At 40.9% G+C, this 15,808-nt stretch overlaps 1 protein-coding gene across 1 annotated transcript in view; it reads left to right on the plus strand.

Annotated features, from left to right (window-relative positions):
• The window catches only part of STYK1 (serine/threonine/tyrosine kinase 1), a 56,077-nt gene that overhangs the window by 36,608 nt on the left and 3,661 nt on the right, over window positions 1-15,808 (plus strand). Inside the window, exons 2-8 of the mRNA XM_075553341.1 lie at window positions 4,078-4,197; window positions 6,085-6,208; window positions 6,922-7,059; window positions 8,026-8,289; window positions 9,093-9,274; window positions 12,824-12,907; window positions 14,953-15,161. Of these exons, the coding sequence (XP_075409456.1) occupies window positions 4,078-4,197; window positions 6,085-6,208; window positions 6,922-7,059; window positions 8,026-8,289; window positions 9,093-9,274; window positions 12,824-12,907; window positions 14,953-15,161 (1,121 nt within the window). The remainder of the gene's footprint in view (window positions 1-4,077; window positions 4,198-6,084; window positions 6,209-6,921; window positions 7,060-8,025; window positions 8,290-9,092; window positions 9,275-12,823; window positions 12,908-14,952; window positions 15,162-15,808) is intronic.

Raw genomic sequence — 15,808 nt, forward strand, 5'->3', positions numbered from 1 at the left:
CAAAACCAAGGCAGCAGGAAATCCATGTATTCTATTTTAGATCCATCAGATTAAAGAAGGAAACTCCGTGGGTCCCAGAACTAGGGGACAATTTCATCAAGCAAGGAGGAAATATGGAGTCAGCAGCTAAGTGGAGGAGCGATAACTACCAGTCCTCTTCAGAGAGAAAGAACCAGATTTCCTTTCAAATTCATTTCACTTCAAATCCCATTTCTGCTATCTCGCCAATTATATAGACTTAACATGTGATGCCCATAAAAGATAAAGGGCCAGATATAGCAAAAGCTAGCAGTTACAGTCTCTCAGAGAAAAGTGGGAACTAGATAGATATAGAAGGATGTAATAGGAGAAAGATATATATATATATACATACTGATCCAAAAATTTTAAACTTGAATAGATAATGATTTATTTTGCTACTTTCTATGGATAAGGAATCTTTGGTACACATATACACAATGGAATGCTATGTATAACTAAAGAATTCTGCTGAACCTATGCAGTACCTCATAATATAGATGCACTTTGAGGATGGTATGTTGAGTGAAAGTGGTCAAAAGCAAAAGGCCAAATATTGTAAGAAATCACTGTTATAAGAAAAAAAATCAAGAACAGGTTTCCATGCCAAAGGGAACATAATTTTAAAAATTACACATTGATGGGGGTTTACATATCTGATCAACATTTTTGCATTCACTATTTTAAATAACTTAGCAACCTCCCAATGGCTTGCTCAGTGTTCCTTCACCTGCCCTTCCCCACATCTCTCACTTGCAGTATGTTATTTTTCCCTTCCCCAAACTTTAACACCTGTCTGACCTCTGGCCTATTGCCTCCTCCCTCTCTTCCATTCTGTCCTGGTAACCAACAAATTCTGATTTTTATTTTTTTTTTTGCATGGAAAATTTTACATTACTGGTCTCCAGTAATATATTTGGCTTTTTGGTTTGGACTAAGTTCACTCAGCATAATATCCTCAAAGTTCATCTAAATGATCAGGTGCTTCTTAGTTTCATCATTATTCTTTAGCGATGTGTAGTATTCCACTGTGCATATGTACCAAAGAGTCTTTATCTATGCTTCCATGCAGAGGCAGGTAGGCCGTTACCTTCTCTTTGCCACTGCGACTCGCCCTATGAAAAAACATCAAGGTGTGTGGATAGCGACTGGTGCTATGTTCTTATTTTGGTGGGAACTGCGCAGTCCTGCCTGGTCCATGGTACTTCTGCTCCCAGTTGCCTGAGGAAGCACTGTACCACTTTGCACAGTGAGTGAGTGTGCTGATAAGGCGTCTCTCAAGCAGGGTGTGAGGTTCCATCGTCACCACGCTCTCTCCTGCATTTGTTGCCTTTTGCTCTTTTGAACTTTGCCATTAGTGCTGGGGTGAGGTGCTATTTCCGTGTGGTTCTGATTTGCATCTCTTGGATGGCTCGGGATGATGAGCATGTCTTCATATGATTTGATTGTCTGTGTTCCAAATGATAATCTGTCTGTTCATGTCCTCTGCCCCCTTTAAAAATTGGGTTATTCATCATTTTCTTGTTGAAGAGTTGCAGTTTTCCAGAGATTGCAGAGATCCGTCCCTTGTCTATTATGTCATTGCCAAAAACTTGTTCCCTGTCTGCCAACTTCCTTTTGGCATTTTTGGTGAAATCTTGTGTGTGTATCCAAAATCTTTTGATATACACAGGCTTCTTTTTTTTAATTTTATTTATTTATTTTTATTTTTTTTAAAATTTTTTTATTTTAACAATTTATTGGGGCTGATACAATTCTTTTCACAGTTCATACATATACATACATCAATTGTATAAAGCACATTTGTACAGTCTTTGCCCTAATCATTTTTTTCTCTTTTCTTCTTTTACATTTTATTAGGGACTCAAACAACTCTTACCACAATCCATACATATACATACATCAATTGTATAAAGCACATCCACACATTCCCCGCCCCAATCACTCTCAAAGCATTCGCCCTCCACTTAAGCCCCTTGCATCAGGTCCTCTTCCCCCCCCCTCCCTCCCCATTCCCCCCTCCCTCATATGCCCTTGGTAATTTATACATCGTTATTTTGTCATATCTTGCCCTATCCGGAGTCTCCCTTCCCCCCTTCTCTGCTGTCCCTCTCCCAGGGAAGAGGTCATATGTGGATCCCTGTAATCAGTTCCCCCTTTCCAACCCACTCACCCTCCACTCTCCCAGCATTGTCCCTCACACCCTTGGTCCTGAAGGTATCATCCACCCTGGATTCCCTGTACCTCCAACCCTCATATGTACCAGTGTACAGCCTCTGTCCCATCCAGCCCTGCAAGGTAGAATTCGGATCATGGTAGTTGGGGGGAGGAAGCATCCAGGATCTGGGGGAAAGTTGTGTTCTTCATCGATACTACCTCACACCCTAATTAACCCATCTCCTCTCCTAAACCCCTCTATGAGGGGATCTCCATTGGCCGACACTTGGGCCTTGGGTCTCCACTCTGCACTTCCCCCTTCATTTAATATGATATATATATACACATACATATATACATATACACATATATACACATACATACACACACTTATATCTTTTTTTTTTTTTTTTGCATGATGCCTTATACCTGGTCCCTTGGGCACCTCGTGATGGCACTGGCCGGTGTGCTTCTTCCATGTGGGCTTATTTGGTTCTGAGCTAGATGGCCGCTTGTTCACCTCCAAGCCTTTAAGACCCCAGACACTATCTCTTTTGATAGCCGGGCACCATCAGCTTTCTTCACCACATTTGCTTATGCACCCATTTGTCTTCAGTGATCCTATCATGGAGGTGTGCAGTCAATGATATGATTTTTTGTTCTTTGATGCCTACACAGGCTTCTTACTGACTGAAATTCTATTCATCTATTCTGTCTTCTGATGGATGTGCAATAATCATTATGCTTGATGGTGTGTTGATGCTTGTGTTAGGGCCCTTACGTGTCCCTACATTTTTGGTTGATGATCTTTATAGTACTAGGGTTTATATTCAGGCCTTTCATCCACTCTGCATTCATTTTTGCATCTGAAATAAGATATAGATTATGTCTTCTTTCCACAAAAGGAAATCCAGTCATGCCAGCACCATTTGTTGGACTATGTCTTCCCCATTTAATATGTTTTGATCCTTTGTGGAAAGCTGGCTGAGTGTATTTGGATGGGTTTTATTTCTAGATTCTCTATTCTGTTCCATTGGGCTTTGTGTCTCTCATTGCACCAGTAAGGAGAAAGATTTTTATGGTGCACCGTCTTGTGATTGGATTTTGAAACCATTGTTATATATTGTCTTTTTACTTAAAAGAGACAAAGAGAAGATCATTTGTTCCTGATACTCCTTTTAATCCAAGGACACATTGTATGTCTATGTGTGGTTTGCAGAGGCAGCACCTCAAATTCAGAGCTGCCTAATAAGATGGTTTTTATTGAGGAGCGGGGATTGTCCATTGGCTGAGGGCACAGAGGAGAGATGCTTCACAGGAAGAAAGCAAACGCACAACTTTCCCCTCTTGAAATCTGCCAACTATTTATCCATGACTTAACTTTGTATAGAAATGAAAATTAAATGTTTGTTTAACCAATAAGTGGGTACACCCAAACCAAAACAATCTCACTGCCACAGGGTCAATTCTGAGCCAGGCAATGCTGTCGAACAGAGTAGAACTGCCTCTGTGAGTTTCTGAGGCGGAAATTCTTTCTTTATGTTCTTTGAAAAGAATTGTACTGAGATACAATTCACATAGCATACATGCTGCCCATTTAAAATATACAATTCAGTGTTTGTAGACTAGCCATAGACATATGCCACCATCGCTGCAGTTGATTTAAAACTTTTCATCATCTCCAGAAGAAATCCCAGTCTCTCACCGTCTAACATGGGCAGACAGACACAACTTCTCCAACTTCCCTGCGAGCAGCCTCCCCTCCACACCAGTGCTTCATGCAGGCTGAAGTACTACGTGACTACTTCTCCAACCCTCTGACTCCGCTTTCAGACCTGTACTTTTCCGGATCCTTCTATACTTATAGGAGATCTAATTCTGACATTAAACTCTTTATTCCAGAAATACTTAAATGGCTCTGTTTTCATGAGCAAAGCCAGACGGATGCACTATTGCACGTCTATGCCCCCTCCTGCTGCCAACAGAAGCGTCATTGCCTCAGAAGGATTCCATGACTCGCAGGCAAGATTTAGTTCCCCTCGTATATGTTTTTCTTTCTTTAAAAAATTTTTTTTATTGGGGGCTCTTACAGCTATTATCACAATCCGTACATACATCAATTGTGTCAAGCACATTTGTACATATGTTGCCATCATCCTTTTCAAAACATTTTCTTTCTACTTGAGCCCTTGGTATAGCTCCTCATTTCTCCCTCCCTCTCCCACCCTCCCTTTCTCATGAACCCTTTATACATTATAAATTATTATTATTTTCATGTCTTACATTTTCCACTACCTCCTGTCACCCACTTTTCTGTTGTTTGTCCCCCTGGGTGTGTGCGTTATATGTAGATCATTGTGATCAGTTCCCCCTTTCTCCTCCACCTTCCCCTTATGCTCCTGGTATCACTACTTTCATTATTGGTCCTGTGGGGTTTATCTGTCCTGGATTCCCTGTGTTTCAAGCTCTTATCTGTACCAGTCTACATCCTCTGGTCTAGCCAGATTTGTAAGGTAGAATTGGGGTCATAATAGTGGGTGGGGAGGAAACATTAAAGAACTAGAGGAAAGTTGTATGTTTCATCGGTGCTACACTGCACCCTGACTGGCTCTTCTCTTCCTTGTGACCCTTTTGTAAGGGGATGTCCAATTGTCTAGAGATGGGCTTTGGGTCTCCACTCTGAACTCTTCCTCATTGACATTGATATGATTTTTTGATCTGGGTCTATGCCTGATACCTCGTCCCATTGACACCTCATGATCACACAGGCTGGTGTGCTTTTTCCATGTGGGCTTTGTTGCTTCTCAGCTAGATGGTCGCTTGTTTAACTTCAAGTCTTTAAAACCCCAGATGCTATATCTTTTGATAGCCTGGCACCATCAGCTTTCTTCACCACATTTGCTTATGCACCCATTTTATCTTCAGTGATACTGTTGGGAAGGTGAGCATCACAAAATGCCAGGTTATTAGAAAGAAAAAAAAGTTCTTGTGTTGAGGGAGTACTTGACTAGAGGCCAAATACCCATCTAGTACCTTTATACTTAGCATAGAAATATATGTACATAGATCCCTTTCCCTATCATTTTATATAAATATATTTAAATTTGTACATGCCTGTATTTACACTTCTACAAATGCCCTTTGCTTCCTAGTTCTTTCCTCTATTTCCTTTTATTTTCCTCTTGTCTCACTATCATATTCAATCTTCATTCAGCTCTCATTAATTCCTCTTGGCTACATTGAACTTGATCAAGCCCCATCAGGCATCCTATGCCCTCCTAAGGGGGTGGAAAGGAAGCGGGGAGCCAACCACCCCAGGGACAATAGAACAATAAGTGATCTAAAATTGATGGTGAGGAGGGCATAGGATGTAACTCTTTACCAGAGTAGAAAGTCTTGTCTTTCTCCCACCGAGGTACTGGTGGTTTCAAACTGCTGATATTGTGGTTAGCAGCCCAAGGAGTAACCACTACATCACCAGGGCTTCTCAAGTCGTGCACAGCTGAAGAAAATTAAGAAAAACTATCTCAAGGACTATGGTGAAAGAAGAAGTGGCCATATAAACTATGGGACTTTAGCTGGTCAAGCAGCTGAAAAATATGTACTTCAATATAGATGCAAGAACCTTGGATGGATGTGGAAGTGGGGAGCGGATGGTTACTGGCTTTACAATAATTTTCTAACGATGGAATGAATGGGTCAGATCACATAAGTCCTCTACTTGCTGAATAGTAGAGAAGAGTAAATGGTGGGCTGTGGGAGGTGGGTAGTGGGGAAATCTCCCAGCCTGAATATCAAGGAGATGGAGAGAAATGAATGAATGGTTCAGTGTCCAGACAGCAATGCACTTAATGACTAGGTTGTACAGGCATCTAAATATGCTATGCATTCCACTCTGATTGTTTCCAGAGTCACTCCAACCTTGGGAACCACAGCTTGTGCTGTCTCCGGGGGTCTAGTGAAGAAGCAATAGGAGACGAAAGGGGGATGGCACGGGGGCTTCTGGAATGCAGTCTCAGTGACAAACTGTGTGGTAAGTACAGACCCTGCAAATGGCTGTGCATTTAAGAATATAGATCCTGGAATACTATCTTGATAGGCACTAGAAAGAGGATTATTTTATTTCTCCTAAAAATGTCATAGTAGTGATTTAAAAGAATGGGATCTAGGGGCCATTGCCCTTAAAGGAAGGAGCAAGCAACAATCAGCCCCCCCTTCTGTCTCAGTCAGACAAGTCCTCTTAGAGCTACAAGGCTAAGGAAAGCGACATGGGGGCTAAGAAACAAGGGCATGGTAGAGCTGTTTCCAACAGGGGCTCATTACACAGAAGTAGAGCAGAAGAGGTGTAAATTGTGTAAGCTGTGTGTGACGTGTTTTAGTGCTCTTAAAAAACATCCTTGGGAAGGTGGGTGAGGGGAGATGACAGGCAGTGTAAGATAAGATAAAATAATTATTTATAAACTATTAAGGGAGCAGGGGGAAGTGGGGGCGGGGAAAAAAAAAGGAAACCGAGCTGATTCCAGGAACCCAAGTGGAAGGCGAATTTTGAGAATGACAAGTGCAATGAATGTACAGGGGTGCTTTGCTCAATTGATGTATGTGATGGGAGCTGTATGTATGAGCCCCAATAAAAGATTTATTAAATAAAAAAATGGAAAAAAATTCAGATTCCAAATAAATAAATAAATAGATAGATAACATCTTTGCTATTTAACAACTTTAAAAAAATCTTTCTTGCTTACCTAGTTGTCCAGGAACAGCAATATGAGGTTATCATTGTCCCAACCCTCCTGGTTGGTGTCTTCCTCATCCTTCTTGGGGTCATCCTGTGGCTCTACATCAGAGGACAAAGAGCACAACAAGATACTACTTCTGGACTCCCAGGTACAGCTCCCAGTTCCAACAAGAGCATAAGCTCCTACACTGACTTCCTTGCTCATTCTCAAATATACCAAGGTTATCAATCCTTTCTCAAAGTCTTTGTGATTCTTGCTCCCTTTTGCACGGTTTTCTTCCTGGTACCTGCATGACTGTCATCTTATCATAGTAGCCTTTTCTGACCTTCAAATATAAAACAGTATCACCGCCACTTCTTATCCACTTATCCTGTGCTATTTTCTTCCATAACACGATTTGCCCAATATATTATCTGCTTCCTGTCTCATATCATCGTGAGTAATCATCATAAGAGTCTGGACTTTGCCTATTACTCTACCTAGAACAGTGCTTGGCATGGAGTAGGTAATGTTCGTTGAAAGAATGAATGGCAATTCAATAGGAATCAGACTCTCTTTCCTGATTTAAGAAGAGTCTGCTCTGATTTAGAACATGGAAAATAGCCAAAGACTTTGTTGACTGCGACCTTACAAAATACATAGTTTGGCTTTGGGGACCACTTGAAGGACCAAGAATAAATAATCACAGCTTGGAGTTGACTACCTTTCCATAACTCCTCTCTACCAGTGGAAGCCATTTCACGGAGTTAAATGATGATACCCACTGGTAGCTACCATCATCTTCAGGGACATATGGTTTGGATCACTATTCAGCAGTTTCTTTAAATATCTCCATACTATAGTCATGAAATATATGGAAAAATAATCCTGAGGAAGACTAAAAGAAAATGCCATTACTACCTTCTAAAACCCATCTTGTGTTATTCTAGAGGTAATGGAAATTTTACCAGGTTGGGATGGAGTTTGTTCACATTGAAACACGGAAAGCCATTCCCTTACTGGCCAGAAGGGAGCTTGCTGAAGGGTGGAACTCCTTTGGCAGGTTGTTCTGGCTCTGCTTTCTTGGAGTTCCAAGGGCAGGGGTGCACTGGTTGGTTTCATCTCTTTGTTCTAGGCACTAGCCCCATGCCTTCATCGAGGGCCCTAAGCTGGGAAGCAGAAGGTCGTGGAAGAAATGAGTTTGTGCCTCTTGAGACATCAGTGGAAAGCCTCTTACGAGCCACCACACCTGCCCTGGCTAAGCTGCAGGTGCCCAGGGAACACCTCTCTGAAGTTCTGGAGCAGATCCACAATGGCAGCTGTGGAGCCATCTATCGAGCCAAGATGCACACTGGGGACCCTGCAAAGTCCAAGAGCGTCGTACTCAAGGCCTTACGAGGTAAAACAAGAAGAGCAAGACTTCCCTTCCCCCTTTTGTTTTTTAACTCTGAGCATCTATCTGTAAACGCGAAATGGTTTTGTGACCGTGATGAGGCCAATCAACAGAGTTGTTGGCATAATTATGCACAGAGGAAGGGAACAGCGTGTGGGCTTTTGTCTCTTAGTTCACCCTGGCATGTTATTTTTCTCTATAATAATCTCCATCTGAGGCATTACTGTCTGCTTCCTATTCCATACTACTGGAAAGTAATCTTTATGAAAATACGGATTTCACCTATTCTTCAAGCCTAGAAAAATACTTGGAATGAAGTGGGTGATATTTGTTCTTAGAACTGAGTTCTCCATATTGAACATTATTTGAAATAGGATCTTGAAATTGTGTATTTTTCTTCACCATTTGCTAGCTTTTCCCTAATACTATACTTCTTATTTCTTTCCAATTGCCATGATATAGATCAGTAATTGTGGGAGATAAGGATAGATAAGAATATTTATCAAAAATGCTAGACAGTGATGATGATATTATAATGTCAATTTACCACATATGTAGCAAACACAGATCTGCCCAGTTCTAAGATCTATGATTCTCTGCACTCTTTGACACACGATCAGTGGAATTTGGGATATGATCTTCTTATAATTGGTGCCTTTTCTATGAAGTCTGTTTTCCAACACTTGGCTTCTTGTGGAAATTCCCATCTTTTTGAGAATTCCCATCGAGGTTCCTTCCAGCTCCATGTCTCTTGCTTTTTGGTGGTGCTCTGACTGCTCACTGCCCCGGGCCTCTCCTGTCTTCCACAGAATCAGCTGGGCTCCGGGAGGTGCAGGACTTCTTAGGGAGAATCCAGTTCTATCAGTATCTCGGGCATCACCAGCACCTGGTGCAGCTGGAGGGCTGCTGCACTGAAAGGCTACCACTTTACATGGTGTTCGAAGACGTGGCCCACGGAGACCTGCTCAGCTTTCTCTGGACTTGTCGCCGGGTGAGATGTCGAGGGGTTACGGTTAGAGTTGACTTGAATGATTAGCTTTTCACCTGTCCATGAGCCTGGCAAATAACGTGAGCAGTGAATGTCATATAATGTGTGGATTCAATGTCTAATATAACTTCTGAGATGACAGATATGTTCTATATTTGCTCTTTCCAAATGGTAGCCACTAACTAGTCACATGTGGCTGTTGACCACAAGTATGGCTAGAAACTGAATTTTAAAATTTAAGATTATTAAAATAAGATTTTTGATCACAATGATCGACAGATATCCCCCCTCCCCACCTCCCGGGGACAAACAACAGAAAAGTGGGTGAAGAGAGACAGTAGACGACGTAAGATATGAAAATCATAATAATTTATGAATTATCAAGGGTTCATGAGGGAGGGAGGGGGGGAGGAATGGAAAAAACGAGGAGCTGATATCAAGGGCTCAAGTAGAAAGAAAATGCTTTGAAAATGATGATGGCAACATATGTACAAATGTGCTTGACACGATGGATGGATGTATGGATTTGTGGTAAGAGCTGTAAGAGCTCTCAATAAAATGACTAAAAATGTATTTGATTTTCAGTAGTCCATGTTTAAATAGCCATTGGCAGCTACTGGCCACTGTATTGGGTAAGACAGGTTTATAGCATGGACCTCTAGCTCGATCTACTCGTTATGTCACCTTGGCTAATGCCCTTTCTAAATCTGTGTCCTACTAATAATACAGACATTAAAAATTAAAAGGAATTATGCACGTTAAAACAGAGTAGTGATTGGTCTGCAATATGAACTCATAAAAGGGCAGCTGCTAACCGTGGTGACGCAATGTTTACTCCTTGGGCTGCTAACAACAAGGTCAGAAGTTTGAAACCACCAGGCCCTTCTCAAAAGAAAGATGAGATTTTCTTTGCCTCTAAAGAGCTACACTCTGAGAAACCCGCAGGTGGAAGTTCTTTCCTGTCCTCCTGGGTTACTGTGGCCAGAGTCGACTTGATGGCTGTGAGTTCATGCCAATCATGCAGCAGCATAACTGCTGTTCACAATGACCGTGCTTCTGTTTCCGTAGCTACTGGTCGTGTATTGTCCGCCCTGCAACATAACCCTACTATCACAGAGCCAATTCAATTAATACATTTTTGTACTACAAATGTGCATTTACATATTTATTTTTAAATGTAAGTTTCATTGACATATTTGCATATCATACAGTTCAACAGTTTGGAGACATTTAAAAGAGTTATGTGATCAGCACCGTAATCAATCTGAGAACATTTGTACCTTCTTGTACTCATGATTATTCACTCCCAATTTCTCCCCAACCTCCCGCCACAACCCCAAGAGACTGTGAATCCTGTTACTTTCTCGATAGATTTATCTATCCTGGGTTTCACACAAAGAAAATCGTACAAAGACAGAACAAAACAAACAATAAATTAAAATATAGAAAAACTTCGGTTGAAAAGATAACAGAAGATAATAAAAACTGGAATAAATTTAAAATGTGTCAAAAGGGAGAAGAAGTGATAAGGTGTTAGATTTCACCCTAACTCCAGCTACATTAGTTCACTGTCTGACAACCAGGCACCCTCGAATTTCTCTGCCATGCTTTACTACAGCACCCATCTCGTCAGTCATCTCTTTAGCAGGGCAGTCATCTAGCGCCACCACACAAGAAGTAAATATCCTTACATTCTGGCCACAATTGAGTGAAAGCTCATAATCCATTTATACCTCTATAGTTTACATATATCCCTGGGCCATTTTAGAGCTGTCAGGATCCTCTGACGGGGAAACATTATAAATCAACCCATGGGACATGTGGTCATTCTCTCCATTAGCAACAACAGCAACCCTCCCTTTCACGGAGTCAATGCCGACTCAAGAGAGCCTACGAAGGGCAGCTTTTAGGACCAAAACCAACGGATTGTTGACCTGTACAGATGCAAACCTTAACTGATTGGCTGGACACTATTTACACAAACAATGAGGGTTGGAGATAAGACAAACCTTTCAATATTGCTCATTCACAAAGGCAGAATCATGTCTGCGAGACTATGACCTTTTATTAAAAAGTAAAGAGAGAATAGCAACTATATGGTAGTCCCAAGCCACCATTCACTGGCACTCTCAAAACTGGGATCCGAACCGAAGAGCTGTGACCTCCAAATCTATACCCTTGGAAGAGCAAAGGTCTGCTTCTTCTCACTCTAGGGCAGTTTAACCCCTCAAATGTACATGTTAAACATTTTAAATGTACAGAAAGTTATAGACTCTAGTGCAAGTCTTGTTCCTAACAGTTTTCCTTGACTCACTTTCAAAGTGAGTGAAGTCGATTTTGACTTTTAGCATCCACATATTTTGAGACTAATTATTCATGGAAGCAGACAGCCTCATCCATCTCTCAAGGAGTGGCTGGTGGGTTTGAACTGCTGACTTTGCAGTTAGCAGCCCAATGCCTAAGCCACAGCAGCACCAGGGCTCCTATAATTAGTGTTGTTTGGTGCCATCAAATCAGTTCCTTTTACTAAAAGTGCTACCTGTTTCCTCGTTTGCTTCTCACGTGCTCACAGGTCAGTTTAGTCTTCATTAAGCCTCTTCAACACACTGATTATTGTTATGCATGAAAAAGGTGTCTTGCTGTTATCTTTGATTCAGTGACACCAATAGGAGGGCATTTAAACCCATTTCAAGAGGTTGTTCTTCTGTAATGTGTTCGGTGCGCCAAGTATACTAACTTCTTTCAGATTCTCAAAACTAGTTTTCTATTTCGGATCATTTCAACAAACTTCTCCAGTTACACCAAACTCTTCTTTCTATCGTTAGTGCCTACTCAGCCTTAAGAACTTATCAAAAGCGTTGTTTCTCCAAAGTGAGTAACTATCCTCCTCCATCGGGTGCTCTCTTATTACTTACATGCACCTTCATGACATCACATACTTATGTGTGCTTATATGATGCTGATTCACATGAGCCTACCACATTGTGAGCTCCAGATGTAAGCATTCCTGCTTAGTTTGCTCACTCAGGCAGAGATGCTACTACTACTATAGAGACTATAACTGTTTATGGGAGTAGAAAGTCCGGAGCTACTGGGGGTTTTGAACTGGTGACCATACAGATCGCGGCCCAACATGTAGCTACTACCCTAGCAGGGGTTCCTTCGGCATCGATAGGCATTTAGTAAAGGAATGTTGAGTTTATGTGCTCATCTTTCCCTTTGTATATGTCACACACACACATTCACACAGGAAAAATTGCTGCTTTATTCAGTGGATAGTCTTGTTATAGACATGTCTTTCTTAGCCACTGTTCTGTTTTTCCCCCACTTATTCTGCTATTTGTCCACATCTTTGTACATCGTCCAGTCCAGTGAATCATTTTCCTTTCCATATCTAACCTGGTGTCCCTGAACATCAGTCTTTATTTCTTTACATTCACATTTTAGCTTTTAGATCTACATTTCAGATGATCATGGAATTTGTTTACTTATATCTTGAAACTCTCTGTGAGTGTCACTTGGATACAATGTTGTTTTCTTCTTTCTGCTCAGGATGTGATGACCATGGACGGCCTTCTTTACGACCTCACAGAAAAACAAGTATATCACATCGGGAAGCAAGTCCTTTTGGCTCTGGTAAAGCTGGGGAAAATGACAGTATGCGGAGGGTTGTTTTCTTGGTAGCCTGTAACACAATGCCATATTTGAAATATCTGTATTCTCCAGTGCTGAAGACAGGGTAAAGAAGATGAACAGAGGTTAGCGGGCAGAAACTCAAGCCTGATGAATTGTTTTTAGTTCTGGTTTAGATAGCAGAAACAAGTCTGTGCTGCTTTTTGGAAGGAATAATATGGTTGGCTTTTGCTTTTTTGTTATTTTAAGCTTCTTTAATCTTAAAGGTCAAAAGTCAGTGCCAAGAACTATATATCCAGCTACCTGGTATCCCAACCTTCCCATTATGCTAATAATATAAGCAGGTATAAGTAGAAGAGCAAATACAGAAGGAGCTTGGATCAAGATATGGGGAAAAATGACATGGATGAAAGGCTACAGAAACCTAACAAAACAGGAAAAACCAGTTCCGCACATGTTTGGTTGGAGACTTGTTTTGATACTGAATGTGACAGGAAATATATATGTGTGTGTGGGTATGCGCATTAGTAGTAAGTGGATGGAAATGAGAAGTGGCACGTGAGTGATCCTTCCTTCATTTTAAAATCAAACAAAGAGGTAGGAGAAAGAACTCAGGGTTTAAGAAGGAAAAGAGAAAAAAACGTTTACCAGAATGACTCAGGAATTCAAATGGCTATTTCTATGCAACTCTTTCAATCACTTTGTTCAAATTTATGTTTTTGGTAGAAAATCAAGCCTCTGTGAAGCTACTACTACTTTAGGTTTCTGATAGAGCTTGCCATCTTGAGGTGTGAAATATTCCAAGAATCTAAATGAAATTGGGAAAAGTGTATGCTCCTCTCCAAAAAAAAAAAAGTTTGGGAAGTGAGCAAAGAACAGTTTTGGCTGAAGTTCCAATGGGGCAAGGAAGGGAGCACAGTGAATATGAATATTCTTTATGTGATCTGGAGGGTCTTGTTGGTGTGTGCTTTTATAAAGTCAGGGTATCAGAATACAATCTATTTCATTGTATTCTGAACTATCATCACAGAGGTACCCTGTTTATGATCATTGATGAGGCTACCTGTTACAAAGTCACTTCATGATGTTTTTTCTTACTTTCAACAGTCTCAGAGTCAGTACCTTCATGAATTCTTTTCATGAAAGTTTAATTTCTATGTTCTAAAACAGCAGGTAAATAAATTCACTAGTCACTGGTTCCCCTTTCATCTTCAATGTTTGGAAAATATTATCACCTTTACCCTTACAAGCAAGAATAAAAATGAATTTTATTAATCATAGACCATAATCTATAATGGTCTAATTACATTCAGTGTTACACTTTTCCATATGTCTTGAAAAGCTTGCTATTGGGGAAAACCCAAAAACTCACTGTCATTGAGTCGATGCCAACATATGGCGATCCAATAGGACAGGGTAGAACTGCCCCTGTGAGTGTCTGAGACTATACCTCTTTACAGGAGTAGAAAGCCCTGTCTTTCTCCCACTCCAGTAAATCAATGTCTTCCAGTCACAGTCGTTCTCAAATGTCTGTTGGCTATATTATAATCATTTTGGTACTTCTTGAAAATTTAGATCACTTGGTATTCTCCCTAAATTTTTGTTAGTAAACCCAGAGCAAATAACTTATGTTTTAAAAAAGTTATCACATGAATCTGACTTGCAGCTGGTTTGAGAATTACTAGTAGAGTTTTTAAAAGTACTTCCTAGAAATTAACAAATACCTCTTCCTCACTTATTGACTAACTTATTATCTGGCATTTCACATTGATGATAATAGTAAAACAATCCACTGTCAAGCTTTTCAGTGCATTTACAACATACAGCTGGCAGTAATGAACAGCAAGGTACTAGGAGAGAATAACATTGACTGGGATGGTTAAGGTTCTGAGTCAACTTGGCTATTGTAGGACTCTCAGTGATTTGGCAGTTCTGCAATGGTATAATCATCTGCCGATTAGAGATCTGAGGTGGCCATTCTCCATTTTCACCTGTGTCCTAAAGGATGGCCTCAGACAGGTGATCTATCGTTGATCTTATCTTAACAGGAATATCTCCAGGATAAGCATCTATTCCATGGAGATGTGGCAGCCAGGAATATCCTGATCCAGTGTGATCTCACGGTCAAGCTGTGCAGGCTAGGCCTGGCTTATGAAGTCCACGCCCGAGGGGCCATCTCCCCTACTCGAACCATAGCTCTCAAATGGCTTGCCCCAGAACGCCTTCTCTTGAGACCTGCTGGCATCAGAGGCGATGTGTACGGTTTGTCCCAGCCATTTGGACTTGCTCCCTTCGTGATCTGGGTGTCTTCTGGTTGGAAAACATGATTGGGTTTATTGTCAATTAAACTTGCCAATGAATTTTTTTGTGTAGAAGTCAGACATACTTTCAAGCTGAAATATTTTGTGACAGAATTTATATTTAGGTATCTGATCCCAGTTCTCTTTAGGGCCTTTCAAAGTATTCCTTCTTTGTTTGATGAGTAGCCTCTAATAGGTGTGTTAGTTTCTTAGTGCTACCATAATGGAATACCACAAAGGGGTGACTTGAAGGGACAAATATTTATTTTCTCACAGTGTGGGAGGTTTGAAGTCCAAATTCAAGGCACTGGCTCCAAAGAAAGTCTCTCTTGGTCTGTCCTTCCCTCAACATTTGTAGTCAGTTTCCTTGGTGCTGTTCCTATAATGTCTGTCTTCTCCCCACTTTGCTTCCTTGTCTCTATCTAGGCTGCTTTTTATAACTAAAGAGTGATTAGGTTTAGAAACCAACCTACACTGGCATCACCTAATAAACATAAGAAAGAAAGCCTGTTCCCAAACAAAATTACATTCGTAAGTATAGGGCTAGAATTTCAACACACTCATAACAACAGAAATGAAAAAGAAAACATCAGTCGTGCCGATA

Source organism: Tenrec ecaudatus, chromosome 6, assembly GCF_050624435.1.
Source record: "Tenrec ecaudatus isolate mTenEca1 chromosome 6, mTenEca1.hap1, whole genome shotgun sequence".
In the NCBI taxonomy this organism is placed as follows: Eukaryota; Metazoa; Chordata; class Mammalia; order Afrosoricida; family Tenrecidae; genus Tenrec; species Tenrec ecaudatus.